This window comes from Eublepharis macularius, chromosome 5 (genome assembly GCF_028583425.1).
Source record: "Eublepharis macularius isolate TG4126 chromosome 5, MPM_Emac_v1.0, whole genome shotgun sequence".
Lineage (NCBI taxonomy): Eukaryota > Metazoa > Chordata > Lepidosauria > Squamata > Eublepharidae > Eublepharis > Eublepharis macularius.
The window spans coordinates 33954095-33974757 of record NC_072794.1 but is presented as its reverse complement, the minus strand read 5'-3'; the positions used below and the strand labels follow the sequence as shown (position 1 = coordinate 33974757).

At 40.7% G+C, this 20663-nt stretch overlaps 1 protein-coding gene across 2 annotated transcripts in view; it reads right to left on the bottom strand.

The window, feature by feature from the left end:
- Positions 1–4796: 4796 nt before the first annotated feature.
- Positions 4797–20663, bottom strand: part of PLA2G4A (phospholipase A2 group IVA) — a 117586-nt gene continuing 101719 nt past the window's right edge. For both annotated transcript variants that reach the window (XM_054981992.1, XM_054981993.1), the window contains 4 exons: positions 20055–20239; positions 13762–13957; positions 11423–11580; positions 4797–6789 (listed from right to left, as the gene is read on the bottom strand). In XM_054981992.1, coding sequence (XP_054837967.1) covers positions 6661–6789; positions 11423–11580; positions 13762–13957; positions 20055–20239 — 668 coding nt within the window. In that variant the 3' untranslated portion in view covers positions 4797–6660. The remainder of the gene's footprint in view (positions 6790–11422; positions 11581–13761; positions 13958–20054; positions 20240–20663) is intronic.

Here is a 20663-nt window from a genome sequence, read left to right as displayed (position 1 = left end):
GCCCAAAGAATACAGAATAGGTGGATCTGGGAATTTTCACTCGAAGTACTTTAGCCTTACATGGAACCGTGATCCTTAGTTGCTATCATGTTTTCCAACTAAGGAAAACACATTTCTAACAGGACTAAAATTTAGCAGACACACTTAAAAGACAGAATTTCTTTGGTGAGGAACATTGGTGAAAAGTATGAGAGAAACACATGCCTTAGGTGACCTAGCAAAATGTAACAATCCTATTACATTAAAAACAGTGTATTTACACCTTCCTCCAGCAAGAACCTATGGAAATGCAGTCATATTTCTGGCTTTTAAATGAACAGCACTAATAAGTTTGAGATTACTGTATTGCTAAGAACAAAGCAACAAAGTTTGAGATTTCTGTATTGCTAAGAACAAAGCAACAATTTGAGATGCATATTGGGCATTAAAATGGTAGTAGAAACCAGTGGGGTGGGCACTTGAATATCCTAGGGAATTCTGTAGCAGACTTTAAAGTTACAGACCAGTGCGCCAATGTTTCAAAGGGAGGTTCAACATGAAACTTCAAACTGAAATTCATTAAAAGCTGGATACTGTGAACTTTTTCTTAACAAAGCCAAGGAATGGCTAGCTCATTAAAGAAAATAATTATTCCACAGTGTTTATTTACTCCATTAATGCTGTCCTTTATAAAGGCAAATCCCTTAAGGTTAGCCATATTAGTCTGCTTCAGCCAAAACACTTCAAAGATTAACACATCTAGCAGAGCAAAAGCTTTCATGAGTCCGACCTCCATCTCACTGAAGCATAGACTTCAATAAATTGATTAGCAGCGCCGTCTTAAGTGGAGTTACGCATTTCTAAGCCCAATGACTTCAATGGCTTTGAAGGGGATAATCCATACAATCAGCCATGCTGGATCAAACCTGTGGTCCATCTAGTTCAGTATACTATTTTACACAGTTGCCAAACAGTTGCCCCAGAGGGGCACATCAGTGGTCCCCTGATGTTGCCTCCCAAAACTGGCAGTCAGAAGTTTACTGCCTCTGGCTATAAAGTTTCCTTTCAGTCTTCATGGCTATTAACAATAACTCTACTTAGGACGGCTGCTTTCCCCACCACCAGTAGCCTCTGCAGGATTGGAGGGGAGAGATGGGCAAACCCATGTTGACTGGGATCTTGGATTCAACTATGTTTGTGTGTACTCTGCATAGCCCTGGGACATATCCTGCATTGCTCACTCATTTGCCGTCACTTGAATGAAAATGCACACCTTTTTGTTCCTTTTCCATCGATTCAACACATACCTGCCTGCTAACCAGCAGTAAAGACTACAAAAATTTCAATGGTTGGATTCAGATGACCTATTAACAATCTGTTTGTGCCATAACATTTCCTCATGCGTATTGCTGGAAGTTGATGGTGGATTGGATTTGTTCTATTTAAAATTTAATAAAAAATAATAAAATAAATAAATACAAGGTTTAAACCAAGATTTGGTTGTGAAGAATATTTGTTTTGCTACACAACACAGCCTCATCAGCACCCAGTTCTACAGTACTTACAGCAACCAGTTGCCAATGAAAAGTACGTCAGCATAGCAAGGGTGCCAGACGGCTATCAGAATGTTTATTGTGTTGTCCCAGTCCATCTCATAGACCTTCCTCACACTAGTATTACATCTCATTGGGAGTGACAACATTTCAAGTAGTAGCAGCACAGCAATGTGGCAATTTTTTGCACAGGTTCATCTTGGCAGCAGTTGCAGCACCTATATGTTTCATCAACAGAGAAACTAGCACTTACCCAGGGCCAGTTCAAGTCAGGAAAATGGCAAATGGCGGGGAGGTTTAACACACATACCCTTAAATAATTGCTCAGGGAAACCTGTTGGGAGCTATGTTCATGAAGCTCCCAGTGTCTTGTCTGTTTTAGCCCCCAGTAAGATAATTTTAAAACACTGAGAACATTCAGCTAAGCAGAGAACTTTAGACAGAGAGAAATTGTTTGCACAATGTTATAGAAGGGGCAAAGGGTCATGAAAATAATTTGGTTAGCTCAGAGGTCATGAAATGTAACTTTTGAGCAGAACATGATCTTGTTTTTTTTTTTATTTTTTTTTTTTTGCTACAAAACACTACACAAAACTATCACAAGGAAAGGGGAGAGGGAAGGGACAAAGGGGGGGTGGAAAAAGAAAAGGGGGGGAATGAACTACAAACACTAAACACTACACTTCAATGTTTCCCTTCATACTGTCAATACAAAAATAGCTCCATAAAATAATGATGGAGTGGTTAATCATACAGAGAATAAACATTTCAAATTCTGGTTAAACTTTCCTCCCCCTTCTAGGTCCCGGACGCAATTCTCTCTGTGCAACTGCTGTTGCAATGCTCTCCTCCTCCCCCCCCCCTCCGGCTCCTCCTTTTCTTCGTTCTTGGTGCAGCAGAGTTCTGGGTTTTTATTCTCAAAATCCTTTAGTTGATCTTCTGATAATATCTTATAGGCCTGATCTTTATATCTGAACCATATTCCTTCCGGGAATAACCATTTGTACTTTATTCCATGGTCCCTCAGAAGTGCTACAAACTTTTTATATTTAAAACGCCGTTTCCGGACTAGAAATGGAACGTCCTTCAAAATCTTGACTTTCAAACCCATAAAGTCCAAATCCGCATTGTATGAGTTATATAGGATGGTGTCCCGAATCTTTTTAGATGAAAAGTCAATAATGATCTCACGAGGCAACTGTCGCTTTGTTGCATATTTTGAAGAAGCCCGACGGACCTCCAAAATGGCGCTTTTAACCTCTTCTTTAGTCGTCCTCGCGGGTGTCGCCAGTAATTCCGAGACCAAATCCCACAGATCCTCATTTTCCTCCTCTTTCACGTTTTGGAGACGCAAAATTGTCTGCGTTCGTTCCACCTGTAGCCCGATCAGCTGGTTCTCCACCAACTTCAGGTCCTTTTTTGTAGCCTTCACAAGTGACGCACTTTCCAGAGCAGACTTTTCTGCCCCCCCCGCTGCTGCCTTAATGGTTTTCACCTCGCTTTCAATTAAGCCCACCCTTTGATCAGTTTCGTTCAGCTTGTCAACAAAGGGTTTTATAGCTTCCACCACCGCCCTGCGTACCAACTCTTCGAGCGACTCCCCCTTCTGCAAGGTAGCCGAGATTGACTTACCGAGAGCGGGACTTTGCCTCTTTGCTGCCATTTGGGGGGGGGGGGCGCCAACAAAATTCTGGAACTCAACGAAGGGGAAGAGCGAGTCTTCTTCAGATCAACCTCTCCTTCACAAACGCTTGTAGAACAGAAGGGATTCGCTTGTTTACAGGCTTCCGCCTGTTTCTTTTACTTGCCGTTTCTCGTTGCCCGGCGGCACTCGAGGCGCCGCGCACATCTGCCGGCCTCCATAGGGACAAACGGGCAATTCCCCCCCCGCATTGATTTCGGGGAGTTCTTCCCGCCGCGTCCCGGACCCTGGCTCCCTCCCTGGGAGTCCTGGGGGCTAATCCTTGCGGGTCAGCCGCCCGGTCAGGGTGCCCGGTCGTTTCCTCCCAGACCAGCCGAGAGGAGTGTCCGGCATGGCTGAGAAAACGAAACCGAATCCCAGAACATGATCTTGTGTTTTCAGGGCTGTATGTTTCAGTATCGCAGAAAGGGGTGAAGAGGGTTAAAGCCAGGAGGAAGAGCTGGGGGCTCCAGGAATATTGCAGGCCCCTTCCCCAAACTTTCAGCTTGAATTCAACCACGCTGAAACATTGCTAGACCCAAGAAGAGGAATAACAAGGAGGCATTGTGTCTAGTAAGAAATAAGCCTGTTTGCACTCTAACGCTGATGACTTGTATCCTACCACTTGCTTAACTAGCTGTAGAGCCACCCCACAATAGAAGCCCTACCTCAGGAGGAAGGCACCTTGTAACAGAGAAAGGCTCTATACTTAGCTGAGTAGAGTGACAGCATACAATCAACCAAATACAGTCACTAGGATTTATTTCTTAATTTTATTAGCACTGTAGATTAAATCTAATAATATTAAAAGTATTTGTATTTAGATTTTTTTTCTCTTTTGTACTACTACCTTACTCTATGTGTGTGTATGTGTAAAGTGCCATCAGGTTGCAGCCAACTTATGGTAACCCTGTAGGGTTTTTAAGGCAAGATACTATAAAGCGGCTTGCATTGCCTGCCTCTGCACAGAGATTCCAGACTTCCTTGGTGGACTTCTATCCAAATACTAACCAGTGCTGACCTTGTGGGTAACACTGAGAGATTTTAGGTCCCCATGCACCCAATTTCTAGCTACAAACCCGAGTGTGTCATCTGTCCCCTTCTTCCATTTCCACTGTAATATGCCATGGTGGAATGGCATTTATTACAATAAATGCAAAAGAAGAGGAAGCATGGTGCACTCGGGCCTATCAGTTTCCTTCCTCTCAACATTACAGCAGAAATGAAAAAGAACTAGTTCAGTTCCTCAGTCCTCAAAGAACTGTTGATTTAGATCCTAAACATCATGAACAGAGTTGTGCTCGAGGAAAATAATGCACCCTCCCACTTCTCACTGCTGTCTTTGACCTCACCCTAAATTTGGACCCTCAGGAATAGCATGAAGAAGTCTGCGGTAGGTAGGGAGAACTAGCAGAAGTTACACCTTGTCTTCCTTTAGCAGAAAATTTAGCCTGGATCCAACCCTAAATGTTGACCCAGTTTTCAGAAAGAACCGTTATATTTATTGTTCTACGAAAACCCTTGTGGGATCCAAAAACTTTTATCCACAGTCCAATTAGACAACTGGAAAATGTGATGATTAATGAGATACATTAACTACCTTTTTAATTTGAAGATTTTTTTTCATTTCAGCTCAGCTATCAGTCAAATCATTCACAATTTTACTACTAAATGGAATCAGAATTCTAAGATGAAACAGCAGTCATATTACTAAATAAGTTATAAGGGAATTTTAAAACAAAACATAATTAATATAATTAAATATCATTACTATTAACAATATTGTGGTATTAAAATACAGCTTCTACAAATAATTATATAATCAAGAAATTATAAGAACACGTGACATTATTGTATACTATTAGACTATTGGTCTATGAAGCATGGAATCATCTACTGTAACTAGTAGGCTTTTAGGCTTTCAGTTTTTCCCAAGGTCTGCTACCAGAGAGCCATTATGCTAGAGATTAAACCTGGGATTTTTTGCATGCAGAGCAGATGCTCTACAAATGGGCTCATCAGTGTGTATTCATGGGTTTACTAGCCACAGAAAAAGTACTGCAAAACAATGGGTTTGGAAGGAACCCCAGAATCAATCACCATGGTCCTCAAAACCTGGTAAATTCTTGCAGTCCAATACATGTATATTTGGAAATGTATCCTGTTCAGTGGGAATTACTGTCAAGTACACACGCTTAGCGCTGCAGTCCAAACCTATTTAAACAAACACTCACTGTCACCTTCCAAAAATAGGGCAATTTGCAGGAAAAATAAAATAAATATATAGATTTGTATCATGATTATCGACTCAGTCGAACAACCATGTATTTAATATCATAATGTTTAAATCTTAGAGATGAATTTAGTGTGACAAACATTCAAAACGTCTAAAGTTGGTTAGCTGTAGTTCTGGTTCATGTTGAATTAGACGGAGATACGCGTTTTCTCAACTCTGTGATGAAAAACCAATATAAAATATACATTTAACACACTCTCTGTATTTACTGATGCTAAAGTCCAAGTGGGTTGAGACTTCGGACCTATTATTTAAAATTTAATTCATCATTAGACATCAGCACCAATATTTTTAGTGCTGACTGAAAGTTGTGCAAGGAATGTTTGTAACATATGCCCTATGGAGATGTTATATTATGGGTTAGATCCTAGGAGTTCTACAAAGTTGGATCCTATCAGTACAGTCATTTCAAGAGCTGCATTTTGCTAAACTCATTAACTTCAATGGGATTAGAAAGGTAGAACTCTGTTTAGGATTGGAATGTATGACTTTCCTGCTTTTTTCAGGGGAGACAGACTTCCTCCAATGAAGAATGAATTTGCAGGGAGGCTTCCTCTGATGGAAAAAAGACTTTCTTTGTTAAATCAAGTTGGAGGAAGACTTGGTAGAATGGAGTCACGGGAGCCAACTTAGTAAAACGGAGTAATATAGGATCCAACCCTAAATATACCTTGAATATGCTAGAGTGGAACAGGATCATGCTCTTTGACTCTGCCTCCAACACCTACACATTCAGGGGAACATCCGCTGACATTCACCTTATGGTTTAACTCATGCACAGCTATTAAATCGAATGTTGTTATTATTACTGTCAAGATCATAAACAACAACATTCTTTTAATTGCTATATATATAATTTCACAGATTTAAAACAGAACAAAAATCTCCAGTAATAAATAGGGCAGTTGAAATAAATTGTTCATGAAATAAATGGAACTTTAAAAACTTTTCACATTACTTAAAACCAGATCATGGCCATATTTCTGTATTATAAAGTTGATATGCTTATAAAAAAGAGGGAAAAAAGATGCAACCGTCTTCTTCTGTTTTATAGCATTTCCTTCCTAAACAATGATTTATCGCGCAATAATGTCTGTGTGACCAATCCAAACGCATTCTGCTTCTAGGAAGCGAATCCTGCAGCACAGTCTCTAGGCATGGTTATTGTTTTGGGGTTTGTTGAAGTATCGCCTTGCTTCGACACTGCTGAGGGATACGGAGCAGCGGGATGGGTTCTGCCTCCTGTATTCAATGCTGTCTGCTATTGCTTCCTTGATTATCTGAAAAACAAAAGCAAAAAAGCATTGCTTTCAGACAGGCACTGAATGAATGTGTGGGCGTCTCAGACATCTCTCCAGAAGTTCTGGCAGGCACTGTTGTTTAGCGGATAGGAAGATGTTGTTTACTGTTTTGAAACCATTTCTCTAAGCTTGTAAACGTGTTGTGGAGGAAACTACTGCAACTGAAGGTTATTGCTTTAAAAGACAAACATGAAATCAGATGGCACACATGAGCTGTTGAAATTACTCCAAATGGCAGATGGATTAGTATGCCTTACATAGAATTGTAGCTATTTAAATGTGATTTATTTCTAAAGCCATCTTTCCCTGACTTGAATGCTAGATGTAGATCATTGTTCTGCAGCAGGTATGGCCAGTTTCTGCAATACTCTGAGTGTGGCTCAATTGAGTAGTAAGAGACACCTAGTTATGGACCAAACATACTCAGGCATAGTATTCCATATAGATATATACCCATATATTACAGAGAGATGGTTATAACACTCCATGGGTAGAATTTCTCTGTTTCTTACAACTTATAAGTTGTTCTTTTACATGTATGTGAAATTTGGGGAAATTCTTTTTAACTATACCCAAACTATAAATTAGTAATGATACTAGAAGGAAGAAGGCAGTAGCTACTGATAGACCTATCTTCCATGATTCTGTCCAATCCACCTATAAAGACATCTATGCCTATGGCCATTGCTATGTCTTCTGGCTGCAAATTCTACATTTTAATCACACATTGGTAAAGAAGAATTTCCTTTTGTCCATCTTGAATGTACTGCCCATCAACTTCATTGGACGCCCTCAAGTTCTATTATTTTAGATGAGGAGTGAAATGTTCTCTTTGACCATTCTCTCTACCCCATGTTTAATTTCATAAACCTCTATCTTGCCCTGCCTCTTCGCTTCTAAACTGAAGTCTCAGAATCTTCAGCTTTCCTCAAGATGTTTCAACCAGTTAATGATTTTAGTTGCCCTCTTCTGTCCTTTGTCCCAGCTCTGCAATGTCCTTTTATGAGATAGTGACCAGAACTGTTTGCAACCCTAGCCTCAAGGGAACAAACCTTCTCCTCAAGGGACAAGAGCTCCACACATTAACCACACACCCACCATTTCCACCTAGTGGACAGATAATCGTACATGTGGCGTTCCATGCAAAACACTGGATAGCCCCCACTCTCCTGCTAGCTTCCTACCTTCATAATGGGTTTGGTGTTTAAAGTAGTTCTAGGGTTGGAATTGGATGAGCATGCCAGCAAAACAGCCAAAGCTGAAGACCTGTAGCCTTCTAAAAGATCGCTTTATTTGCTACTTGGTGGAGGTAGGATGAACAGAAGACATAAATTTGGCCTTCTACAATGCCTACTAAACATCCTGTTGATGGGTTTTTTATCTTCCTTTAAAGGGCTATGTACATGCAGTTTCTGACCTTGGATCAGGTTGAGTAATTGTTCATGCAGTACCCCATCCAGTTAGGATCCACTGTAGCTGGGTTAGAGCAATTGTGTGACTAGCAATGCATACAGTAAAAATAAAATGCAGAGGTGATATACAGATGAAAAAGACCATGTAATGTGTGTCACATGGCTATGTTGCTGGCGGCATTGCTATGTGCAAATAGTACAAAAGATCTGATGCCCCAAAATGCACAGACTGCAGATATTCAACAAAGAAACATCTCACAATGTATGTGTAAAAGCAAGATTTCTAGCTCCACCATTTTTATGCTTGCACTTTGGAATCCATTGTCGGTTCATGGATTTGGGATAGTGTAGCAGAGTTATAGCTAAACTGGGTTACAGATGGGTAGCCATGTTGGTCTGCAGTAGAACAGCAGGAGTTGAGTCCAGTAGCACTTTAAAGATCAACAAGTTTTCCAGGGTCTAAGCTTCTGAAAGTCCGGATCCCTTCATCAGCTAAAGTAGGGTAACAGCTGCTAAGATTATCATCCATGCCAAATACTCAGTTATTATTAAAGGGGGAATGTGCCAGTAGGAATTTCAGAAAGATAAACAACGTTGGCCCTGAATTCAATCCCATTACTAATCATAGTTGAGGAAATCTCTAAATTAAGGAATAGTTTAATAAATCATTGAACACATTAATCACAGATTAATGTTACCAGCTGAATGAATTTAAAAGATGATAACATAAGTTATTTTGAAGGAAAACATTTGTTGCAGCTTTCATATAATGATGCAAACTATCATATCTTGCTAGCTCTCCTTTTAATATTGTGATATGCCTTCATGCTGTTTTATTCATTTTGTATTCATATTTTAATTTTGTACATGCTGAAAATGAATTATGAATGAAGGATGAAATATAGCCAGTAGGTGGCAGAACTTGATCACATTCTGCCAGGAGCTTGGGCTCCTGTGGCTGGGGGAAAATACTTTGTCTAACTAAATTGTTAGCACCCTTCTCCCTAAACCTGTTCATCCCTCAGACAGATTTTAGCATTGGAAGTCCACATACTGGACTCAACCCTTTGACATAAAATTAATAAAGTGATGATATTACACTATGGGAGGTGGGGACTACTTTTAAATTTCCTCACTTAGCTCAAATATATCAATGTTTATTATATTTCTTCATCCACACAAATTTACATATTCTAAACTGCATCTGGAAAGAGAATGAGAGGGTAAGGGGAAGAGTTTCACACCAACAGCTTAAATGCCCTCTACCCACTTGGCGTGGCCACCTAGGCAGCATGCCTTATCACATATTTCTCCCAGGGACTGTGGCAGAAGCCTTCCCCCTTCTGAGAGGTGGGAAGGAACATTCATCCCATTACCCCCTCCTCAGTGTTCATTAAATAATAACTTTACACATATCAAGAAAGAGTCTGATTTAACAGGAAACCTGTCCCTCACAGCCAGCCTGAGCGTTGGATTGACAAGTCTGTTGTGCTTTTCTCTCACCTTCCTAACTGCCCCTTAAGGGAAAGCAAGCTGCCCCTTAAGGGAAAGCAAGCAAAGTTGGATTTACGCGCAAGTAGGACTCTCTGACTACAACTCCCCTCCCCCGCTAAATTACCATTTGAGGGGTAGTGCTATTGGTCCTCAAAGCTGATACAGTTTAGGGCCTCAGCATGTATTAATTTGGTCCTGGCAGCAGGGGTTTGGAAGCAACATTAATGACAGGAGGAGGCAGCAGTCCTTGGTAGAAAGGAGACTAAAATTCCAAGTCCTGTCTAGAATGCTCTATTGACTAAGGAAGCTCAACCGCAATGAAAACTCAACCACAATGAAAAACAAACAAGTCACGTTTCCAATAAAGAACATGGCTAGTTAGTCCCTGAGAAACAGGCGAGACAGAACGGCAAAACATACAAACAGCTCTGGAAAAAGCAACTACAAGGATCTAAGAAGTGTCATATTGGCTCAAGCTATTAGAAATCTTGTTTCCAAACTGAACAGGTATTGTTTTTATGTCCCAATCAGGTATTTTCACTTTTTATCTATAGATGAAACATCCACACGGGAAATCATAACCAATATGAACACAAGCCCAAATATGAAAGGGGCAGGCAGTCATGTAGCTTGGCAGAACCCAGTTCTCCCTACCTGTCTTAAGGTGCATGCCCCCAGGTTCACAAACACAACAGAATGCCAGACCATTATCAGAGTTAAAAGCTCATTCATGCCTTCCGTATCCCTATCTGTCCTTCCTCTTGCATCAATGCAAGTCAATTGAACTATGAGTGGGGGAGGGGGGTAATTCCCTTTTTCCCCTCCATGAGCAGACATTTATGTCCATGTGTACCGGAACACATACAATGTATCTCAAAATCCAGAATGATGTCCTTCCTACAGTTATTATTGCCTTTTCTTGTTTGGGAGATATTTGCATTCTAGGATAGTGGTCGCTGCATAGAAGAATGTCAAAACAATGTTAAGTGAAGCTCTTGAAAAGCAATTGACGGCCAAGGCAAATTCATACCAAACGAGCTTCTTTGGGAAGGGAGAGCCAAAGTACATTAACTTAATCTCACTCAATCCAAAAACCACCTGCAAAGCTCCCTTTCTAATGAAGAGCTTCAGTAGTTTCAACAGCTTGTTTGCCCAGAATTTACACAGATGTTAAGAAGAAAAATGGCCTTGCATATGAACATATTTGCTGAAGTTCCCAAATTCTGAGGCTTTGCAAACAAAGTGGGCAATCATTTCAACACAGGTCTCTTCTTTCTGATTTGCTGCCCACCCTGTCCCCCACAGTTCCCTATCAAATGCACTTCTAAGTATTTGAACATAGAAATAACCACTCCTTAATCAGCCGTCTTCTTAGCCAGTAGAGGAAATAACCAGGTTACGACTTGTCTGTGCACATGAATTATACTACTGTGGCAGTCTGCAAATATACGGAAAGAGGTTGATGAAGAATTGCGTTGGGGATTGTAATAGTGAGAAAATTTCCTTTCCAAGTAGCATGGGAGCGTAGGATTCTGGGGCAAGATATATGCCAGTGTTAGTTCTTTAAAGGAAGTGCTAGATAAAAACACACGAGAGTGTGTGTGTTGTTTTTCTAGCACATCTAGTCCTGCACCTCTGCAACCCAGTGCTATAGCATCTAAGGTCCTTTTGTGGCAATCAAAGCAGATTCTATATTATATACATACATCTAAGTTGTTCAGGGTATTGAATTCCATTAGATCATGCAGCCTCTTGAAAGCCTCATTTGAATACTGGAAGTTGAAGGTGGAGAATGGTGTATTGGGATCATCAAAAATATCAAAGTCAGCAAAATCTTTTTCTTCCTGTGTTTCTCTAGGAACACCTATGAGTAAACCACAAAGTATCAAAAATTTTTCAAGTGCAAACTGTTCAGAATAACTAACAATACAGGGACATTTAGTAGCAGTAACTAAAACAAAAAGGAGCATATATTCAAATAAAGGAGAGTGGTTGGAGAAAATAAAGAAATGTGTACAGTTGAGTAAACTAATCTATATATTGCTTGGGAAAAAGTGATACAGGTTTAATAAACCGACTGTTAGTCTGACTAGGATGGTGAACTGAATGTCTGTATCAGTGGTAGTGCCCATGACCAACACTGGGCTTGCCAACACCTTTCCTGGTTCCTGCCAAGTGTTTTTAGAAAGTGGGTATGGCCAGGTGTGGCTTTTGTTCTGATTAACTATTGGAGATTTGATTGGCTGTGCAGATTTTTAAAAAACACTGCTTGGCAGAAGCTGCTTCCACAGTACAAGGATTTTCACTGTGTGACTGAAGGTATGCTATAGCAGCCATTTTGAGGATGACTGTCCCTCCTGCGGCATCCATTTTGTGAAAGGTATTTTGTTGCTGTACCAACCACACTGCATCAGAGTTCCAAAACGTGCTCACAGGTTCAAAAAGGCTGGGGGGAGGGAGTCTATATGATTTGTTTATAGAACTGAAGACGCATTGGAAAGCTTTGTATCCAATTTTCCTTTTACTGAATTTTTTTTTTATTTTAAAAAACACAGATCTTAGATTGTAAGCTCTTTGGGGCAGAGACCTGGTTTTTTTACCTTTTATTCAGCATTACTAGACTGGTGAAGAATTCCAAGTGTTGAGCTTACTTTTAAAGCCCTATATAGATTTAGGGGCCAGAAGGACTTTTTTCTCTTGTACTGTCCAGCTCACCACCTCCAGCTCCTTTTTTCTGTCCCCACCCACAGAGGGGAGGTTAGTAGCAATCTGAGACAGGGCTTCCTTGATGGTGGCACCCCAGATCTGGAATGCCCTCCCCCATTGAGATCTGCCTGGTGCCTATTCTGTTACAATTTAGGCACCAAGTAAAAGTATTTTTATTTACCCTATACATTTTTGTTTAGCCTTTCAACTGAATTTTTAACCCATCTTATATTTGTTCATTATTTTGATGATCTTGGTGTGTATCTCACCCAACTGGTAGATGTTTTTATGACTTGCTTTTGTGATCTTAGCATTGTTGTATGATTTTGAAAGACTATTTATAGTATTGGCTGTTAGCTTTACGGCTACAGACGGGAATGATTTTGCTGCTGGGGGATTATTATTGAATTGCTTTAACTTTCCCCTTTCTATTGTTAGCCTCTTTGAGAAGATCTTCAGTAGGAACTCCATTCTGCTGCAGACATGACGAAGTTCAAGGGTGAAAACTTTCATAAACTCTACAAAACCTACTTGACTGGACAGGCCTTAGGGCAAAGTCAGGAAAGAACAGGGAAATGTCCATGTATTTAAAATTTTATTATTGCTTTGGAGGACGTTTTTGCTGCTACATACCTTCAAGATTCAGTGGGCTGTATATTCAACAACTAGTTAGATGACAGCCACCATATTTTACTTTAGCGTGAGGATGTTTGAAAGTCAGACCATTAAAAAACGAGTTTTCATCACTTTGGATCCTACAGAGGATTTCTGCTGATAAGAGGTGAAATTTTTTTTGATGACTTGCCCCACATGCTACTTCTGGAGACACCTTATGCCCCAGGAGCAGCATGTCAAGGGACACTTCAAGCTGTAGCAGGAGCAGAGAGGTCAGGAAGCCACACACTGCTGATAGAAATCTTCGAAACTCCCCCTCACTGGCAGTTTTCAAGAGGCTGGATGAATACTTGTCAGAGATGCTTTAGGCTGATCCTGCCCGGGGCAGGGGGTTGGACTAGATGGTCTGTATGGCCCCTTCCAACTCTATGATTCTATGATTCTATGAAACAGTGAATATTTTCAGTAAGATCCAAGCCAACGAGTTTAAATAATGCAGCAACTACAAAGGCAAAGTCTCTCTCCCTGCAAAAAAGATATTGTGTGCACGTGTGTGCACACACTTGTCTAGAAGGCAGTACAACAAAATAGTCTACACTGGTATATACAGTGAGCTAGAAGAATGTCTATAATTGTTCAAAGGCACACAGTTGTTTAAAAAATATACATACAATTTAGATCTCTAGATAATGCAAGATTATTTGGTGGAGTGTTGGCAACTCACCTGGTTCTTTGAACTTTCTGAAATTTATATTAGCCAAAACAAAGTGGATAATTGTTGGGCAATCTATGTCAGATGCCGGATTCTTGGGTTTGAAGACATAGCACTCCTTTAATCCCTCGCGATCAAACACATGTGGGTCTATTTTGGGGAAAGGAAGTTTGTTCATTTTGGCCCATTTTTCAGCAAGCAAAATTTCCTAGGAAGAAAGCAAAGGTTTGTATGTTTCCAGAAAGGTGATATAATGAAAAGGAAAATTCAAACATTTGCTATGATAATCACCACTATTCATATTACAGCAATAAATAACAATGTGTGGGTATGGACTAAAAGTAACAGCATCTATGTACAATCTGTGCCCCATTCATCATGTTATATCCTTGATGAAGGGGAAAGCCTCCACAATTCCTCCATGGAAGATATGGTATGGAAGGAAGATCTTTCAACTAGGTAAATGCGTGCGCTACTAATCCAGAACTTTGAAGAAAGAACTATCAAGTGACATGGTTCATGGAGATCCGGAACATGCAGAGGAGGTAGCGCTGCACAGTATAGTGCTGTGCTCCCTACTTTTCACTGATTTTTCTGGGACTGTTGTGAAAGGGCTAAGAAGAAGCTGTTAGATTCTTAGAATGGACCCCTAACTGGCTATGATCGCTCTCAAGAAAAGGACAAGCGGCATCTGCTAAAACTGGCTGAGTACACAGTGTTGTAACATCAGTGCATCTGCTACATGACCCCTGATTGACTGCAATCTCTCAAACAAGAATGAAAGAGAGGAAAAATGGCTGCCAAAGCAACAACAGAAAGAGGGAGACAACGGCAGTCATGAATAAAGTGGGATTAAGGACTTCAGGAATCCCATGACCTCCTAATGTTATGATTTATTCTTTACTCAGCAAGAAGTTGGAGGGGGAGCAGCATTATCTGGGTCAGTTCCCTTTGAAAGAGAGAACACCAAAGGGAAGGCATTTTTATGTATTTGTTTTACTTACAACTGTACAGAGAAAAGGAAGAGGCACTGCTATAAGGCATAAGATCTGTTATCCCACATCAAATCTCAGGGAGAGAAATCATGTATCTCAGGTGCTTTAGCCAAATCACAGCAGTCACTTCCAAACTCAAAATCTACTGCATGCTCTCTCTCTCTCTCTCTCTCACACACACACACACACACACACTTTTAGACTTCACTTGGGAGGGGGCACCTTCACCAAGCTCTCCTGGATACTTATCAGGGGACTCTTAATTCAGACTTGATGTCGGAAGAAGCAAGCTCTCTCTCAAAAACTTACACTGTGAAAAACCTGTTGGTCTCTAAGGTGCCACTGGACTCTAATCCTGCTGCTGTACTGCAGACCAACATGACCACACATCTAAACTTAACAATTAGCACCTATGAAGGAAATATCAACTGACCATTCTGAGCCACTGACCTAAGGAAGGGTTATCTAGCAGCTAAAACACCACTTCTACGTAGATAAAAAATGGCTCACTGCTTGTAAAATAAGATAAACAGGGCAGGCAATAAAAACTTTATAAGGTGGGTTAGACTGAAAGATAGGGACCAGTTCAAGGTCACATATTGAGCTTCATGCCATGGCGGGGAACTGAACATGGATCTTCCCAGGCTTAGTTTGCACTCTGGCCACCATACACACTGGCTGTCTTTTCAGTATATCCTAAGGACAGGGACCCTTTTATAACACTATCTTTCCAAGTAACAGTAGCCTGATCCAAGTAGCCTGATCCAAACACAAATGACTCACAACACTTTAACAGTGCTGCATTAGCAGAATTACACACCATTCTAAAGACATTCAAAGGGGCTAGTAGCTGTTTAGGATTGTGCTGGTAGTTGCTTAGTGATAGGGATTCTAAGTTTATCGACATACAAAGCTATCTCTGGACTTGTAAGAGCCTGAGCTATGAGAGTCACAAGAGTTGTAGGAGATGCTAACAGTGCACAATACACACACTGTAATTTCTTGCTACAGCAAAGCCGGTTGGAGAACAAAATAATAGCAACTTTCTCCCATAAAACCGCAACAAACAAGATGTTCTGCAAATTCTTATTTAGTATTATTTTATAAGGGCTTATCTGTGGGAGGATACAAAGTTCCAGCTTATAATAAAGAGTAGATTATCTAAATACAATTGTGAAAAGACATCCTTTGTTGTAAGGGACACAAAAGGCAAAAAGGGTGAGAAAATGAGGAATGAATATTTATCTGGGAAATTTCAGGAGTTTTTTTTTTTTTAAACTGAAGATAATCCTAAGGACATTTATACAAGCTGCATAGTGTGTTTGTCAATATGCTTTATGGCCTTGCTGCCCAACTTGTAGCATAGTGGTTAAGTAGTTGAATTGTGATGAAACACTTTGCTGGTAGGAAACTCACTTCCATGAACTCAGTAGGTGACTTTGGGAAAGCTGCTCCTCTAAGCCCCAGCAGCCCAGCTGTATTGTGGGGAAAGTAATAATACTGACTTTGTTCACTGCTACAAGTAGGGCACTAATCTGTCTAGAAGAGTGGGATATAAATGAAGTGGTTATTATACCACAGCTAACGAACCAGAACACAACGCCTTGTGATTTGTACTTCGGGTTTCAAACTGAATGTGGCCATTTGCAAAGATGCAGATATGAAGTGGACAAGGAGAGAAAATGCCTCAAAGTCCACAAGGCTGAATGCCCCGAAAACAGAAGCTCATACGGGATAAGATTTGTGGACAAATAAGAGTGTATCTATTTTGGCCTTGGTTGACAGAGGCAAACAGAAAGTCTGTATGCCTATCTCACAAACTGGCATTTGGAGTTATTGAGTTTATCATAATAATTAAATACAACATGCTAAAATATGCAATACATTTCTTTTGTCACTATTCTGTGTGATGTTATATACTGGCAGCATTTGGGCTGTTGCTGAAAGAACAGCCTATCCTGAATGTGTTCCCATTCCTTTTGTAATTTCTAGTACAACATCATGGTGAGCTACAGACCGAATGTGGTGTAGTGGTTAGACTGAGATCTGAGAGACCCAGGTTCAAATCTCGACTGTGCCATGGAAGTTTGCTGGGTTACTTTAGGCCAGTGACAGACTTCTCTCACAGGGTTGTTGTTGTGAGGATGAAATGGAATTCACGAGAATGATATGTCGATTTGGGTGCTGACTGGGGTGAGAGTCAGGATATAAAAGAAGTTATTTCTCTCTCACACACACATATATTCTTGAATGGCTGCCATTATAAATGTGTTCTCTGCCTGCTAAGATGCATTGTAGAAAGAAGATGAGACACCAATCTTTAACAATACTGGGCAGTTCATCCAAGATTGTCAACATTGTGAAGGAGATGCTAAACTAACTCATCCTCCAAGACCCTTATGTAGCTGCAGGAGCTGGAGGGCTTCAGCTGCACTAACAGTATAGTGTGCTTTTCCCAGGGCCCCAAGTTCACATTAAGACTGCAGAGACTGACTCCAGAAGGTTAGGAGAAGAAAACTGAGCTACTTGAGCTAATTTTACCAGTCATGGGCTGCTTTTCTCCTTAGAGGGACCCAAAGTGGACTACATAAAGGAAAAGGTTCCAAACGACCTTTGGCCATTCTCTCTCTCTCGCTCATTACGAAGATACAAATGAGGAGGGGGAACCATGTATGCTGCTCTGTGCTCCTTGGAGGGAGAGCGGTAGTAAGAAAACATTCTAGATAGCAGCTCTTCAGGAAAGCCAACAAAGCTTAGTTTGGCAGCAGCTGTGAAAAATCTATGTCTCTTCCAAGATATTGCAAAAGCAATGATTGAAGAGGGAGGCTCTCTACATGACACAGACATGGAGAAAATCCCCCCCACGATGTGAACGTAGGTGTTCTGCAGTACTGGAAATTACACAGGAGCCTATGGCTTGCTTCCCAGCTTTTACATTCTTTCCACATTTGCAGAAGAGCTACAGCATTAGTCTTGAGAATCTCTCGTGTCATCTTTGCGTCAGCCATCATCGTTAAAGGATAAACTTAGATCTTTCTGATGCTATCTCTGGTGGCGGTAAGAGGGTCCACTAGAAAGCAAATTCAGGGAGTGTTCACAAGTCCATGACACAAACAAAAGAAGTGCACATAACTTCCCATACACCCACACTTTCCCTCATCCCTTTTTGAACAGGATTATCTATATATGGTATGTAAGGGGAGGACTCGGGGATATTCCAATGATACAAGGGTTTGGAGTTTGATGGACTAGTTATCCTTGTGAGAATAGAGTGCGACCTGCTCCAAATGTTATTCTTCCCAAGCATGGCCCAGGGACCAGGAACACTCTATATAGTTTGACATACTTCTTCCCCATTTTGGACTCAAATTCCCGCTTCCCTTTCATTTTCAGAGTTAAATGTGGATTCAGTGTCATATCAGTGCCAATGCTAGCACTGAGCTCACAGTCTGGAAACTATGACTGTGAACTGTGGGTTTTAAGTTAACAAATTTTAGCACTAACATTAGTGCAGATGGAACACTGAATCACAGTTAAAGTGAAAGGAAAGAGAAAGGAAAGAGAAAATCTGAATAATAAAGGAGAGGCGGGAAGGAAAAGAGAACCTCCCAGTATCGTAACTACAGGAACACTATGGTTGTGGAGCCTATCTGGCATTAGCACAGAAGCTCTTTCATGGAACTCTCCCGCCTCCCACTACAGCCTATTGTTCACCGGAAACCACGCCCCAGGAATCAGTGAACCACTGGGAACAGTGTAGGGGCAAAGTGAGAGTCTGTAATGAGAGGGAAGAAACTGGTAAAATTACTATCACTTTTCAATTGGTGGAAGCATCTTCGTCCAGTGGGACAGATGATTAGGATTCACCTCTATATTTGCACTAGGTCAGTTTTATTTTCATTATATCTTTTGCACATCACTTTGAAAGTCAGACATATGCTTATCATTTAGGCAAAACACAATTGGAGATCAGAATAATTTCTCTGATTTTCATAGAGTAAAGTGAGTCTCAGGTGGTAAGCCACGTTGGTCTGCAATAGAAGAGCATGATCCAGGTCCAATACCACCTTAAAGACCAACTAGATTTCCAGGGTATACGTTTTCAAGAGTCAAAGCTGCCTTCTTCAGATACAAGTGAAAAAAGTGAAAGTCTTTAAAATCCAGGCAGAGGGTGGGAGGGCTATTGTGGAAGGGGAGGGAGAGGTATTGTAAATTAGAGTATCAAGAAGCTGGCTATAATACATAGCTTGACAGAGCAGGTACGTGAAGTGCAGAAAATTAGCATCGGTACTCCTATGTCCTGATTCAACCCTAGGGGATCCATTGTTCCAAATTTGCCAATAAACTCAATTTCAGCAAGCTTGTGTTATAATTTTCCTTTGAAGTTTCTCTGTTTGAGATCAGCTATGGTATGTCCCAGAAGATTAAAATGTTCTCCCACTGGCCTTTGAATGTTGTGATTTTTTAATATCAAATTTATGTCCATTCATTCTTTTGCAAAGGACTGACCTGTATGTCCAATATAGAGAGCTGAAAGGCATTGCTGATGCTTGATGGCATATATAACGTTGGAAGATGAACAAGTGAATGAGCCTGAGATGGTATAGCTGGTGTTGTTAGGTACAGTGATTGTGAGCCAAGCTACAAGTGACGCCTGACACAGGTTGGACACTTGTCAGCTTCCCTCAAGTTTTGATGGGAAATGTAGGCATCCTGGTCTTGCAGCTGTAATGGAGAGCCAAGCTGTAAAACCAGGACGCCTACATTTCCCATCAAAACTTGAGGTAAGCTGACAAGTGTCCAACCTGTGTAAAGTGTCACTTGTAGCTGGGCTCTCAGTTGTTGGAGTGAATATGGGGACAGTGTTGTCATACTGGTTTGTTGCAGGCCGTGGTCCCAGAGTTCATGTCAATGTTAGCGCATTGTTTGAGCAAGGGGTTATTTAAGGTTGGGGGGCTGTCTGTGGGCAAGAAAAGGTTTGTCTCCCAATGTGTGAGAGACCAGTACCATTGTCCAAAATGTACAAACAACTGATATGGGATTCTTGAGCAATGGCAAATCTAATGTTTAAGTAAATCTACAGTTCAAAATCAATAGCAGTGGGACACAAACAAGGTTATTGCAGTCCATTTTATACATTGTTTACTTCATCCTGAAAATATCTAGGTAAGTAGTTTGTAAGAAAGAGATGGAGGGACCTGCCATCATTACTGTCTTCTTGCTCATTACTTCCAGAAGCATTTGAGACATATTTCTTTGTCCATGTATACGGAACTCAGGTCTGTGCATTATATTAGCCAGGCTACTCACCTTAAAAGGAGGGCTGGAATCACTGGGGCGTGCAGAAAAATCAAATGAGATGATAAGGTCAACCCCTCTTTGTGGCCGCAAGATAAGTGGATAAGGCAGGTTAAACGTGAGTCCACTATCTACAACATGTATCTTCTTGCTCTTGACATCTAATGGCTCATATATCCTATCAAATTCATCAGGATCTAGTAAAAGTGAGACAAACAAAGCAAGGTGGCTAAGGAACACTTTCAAGGTGATACTTTTATGTATCGAAGCTACAAATACTTGGAAAAGTTAATTTACAACGGGATCTTAAGCAGAGCTACACACCTCAAAGACCTTTAATTACAGTGGACTTAGAAGAGCACTGTCAGTCATTTAAAAGCATAAAAGTTGCTAGGCAGCGTAAGCAAAATTATAACAAATGTGTGTTTCCCATGATGAGACCAATGTAGTTCCTATACAGTATTTCTTTCTATGGCCAAACACCATTTTACAATACCGCACAACAACAACACTGTACCAGATTCCACAAAAATATCTCTACTTCATTAAAGTATGCTTGCTAATAAAAACCAGCATTGTGTAGCATTGACTTTAGGCCTCTGAGGCCTAGGTTCAAAACTT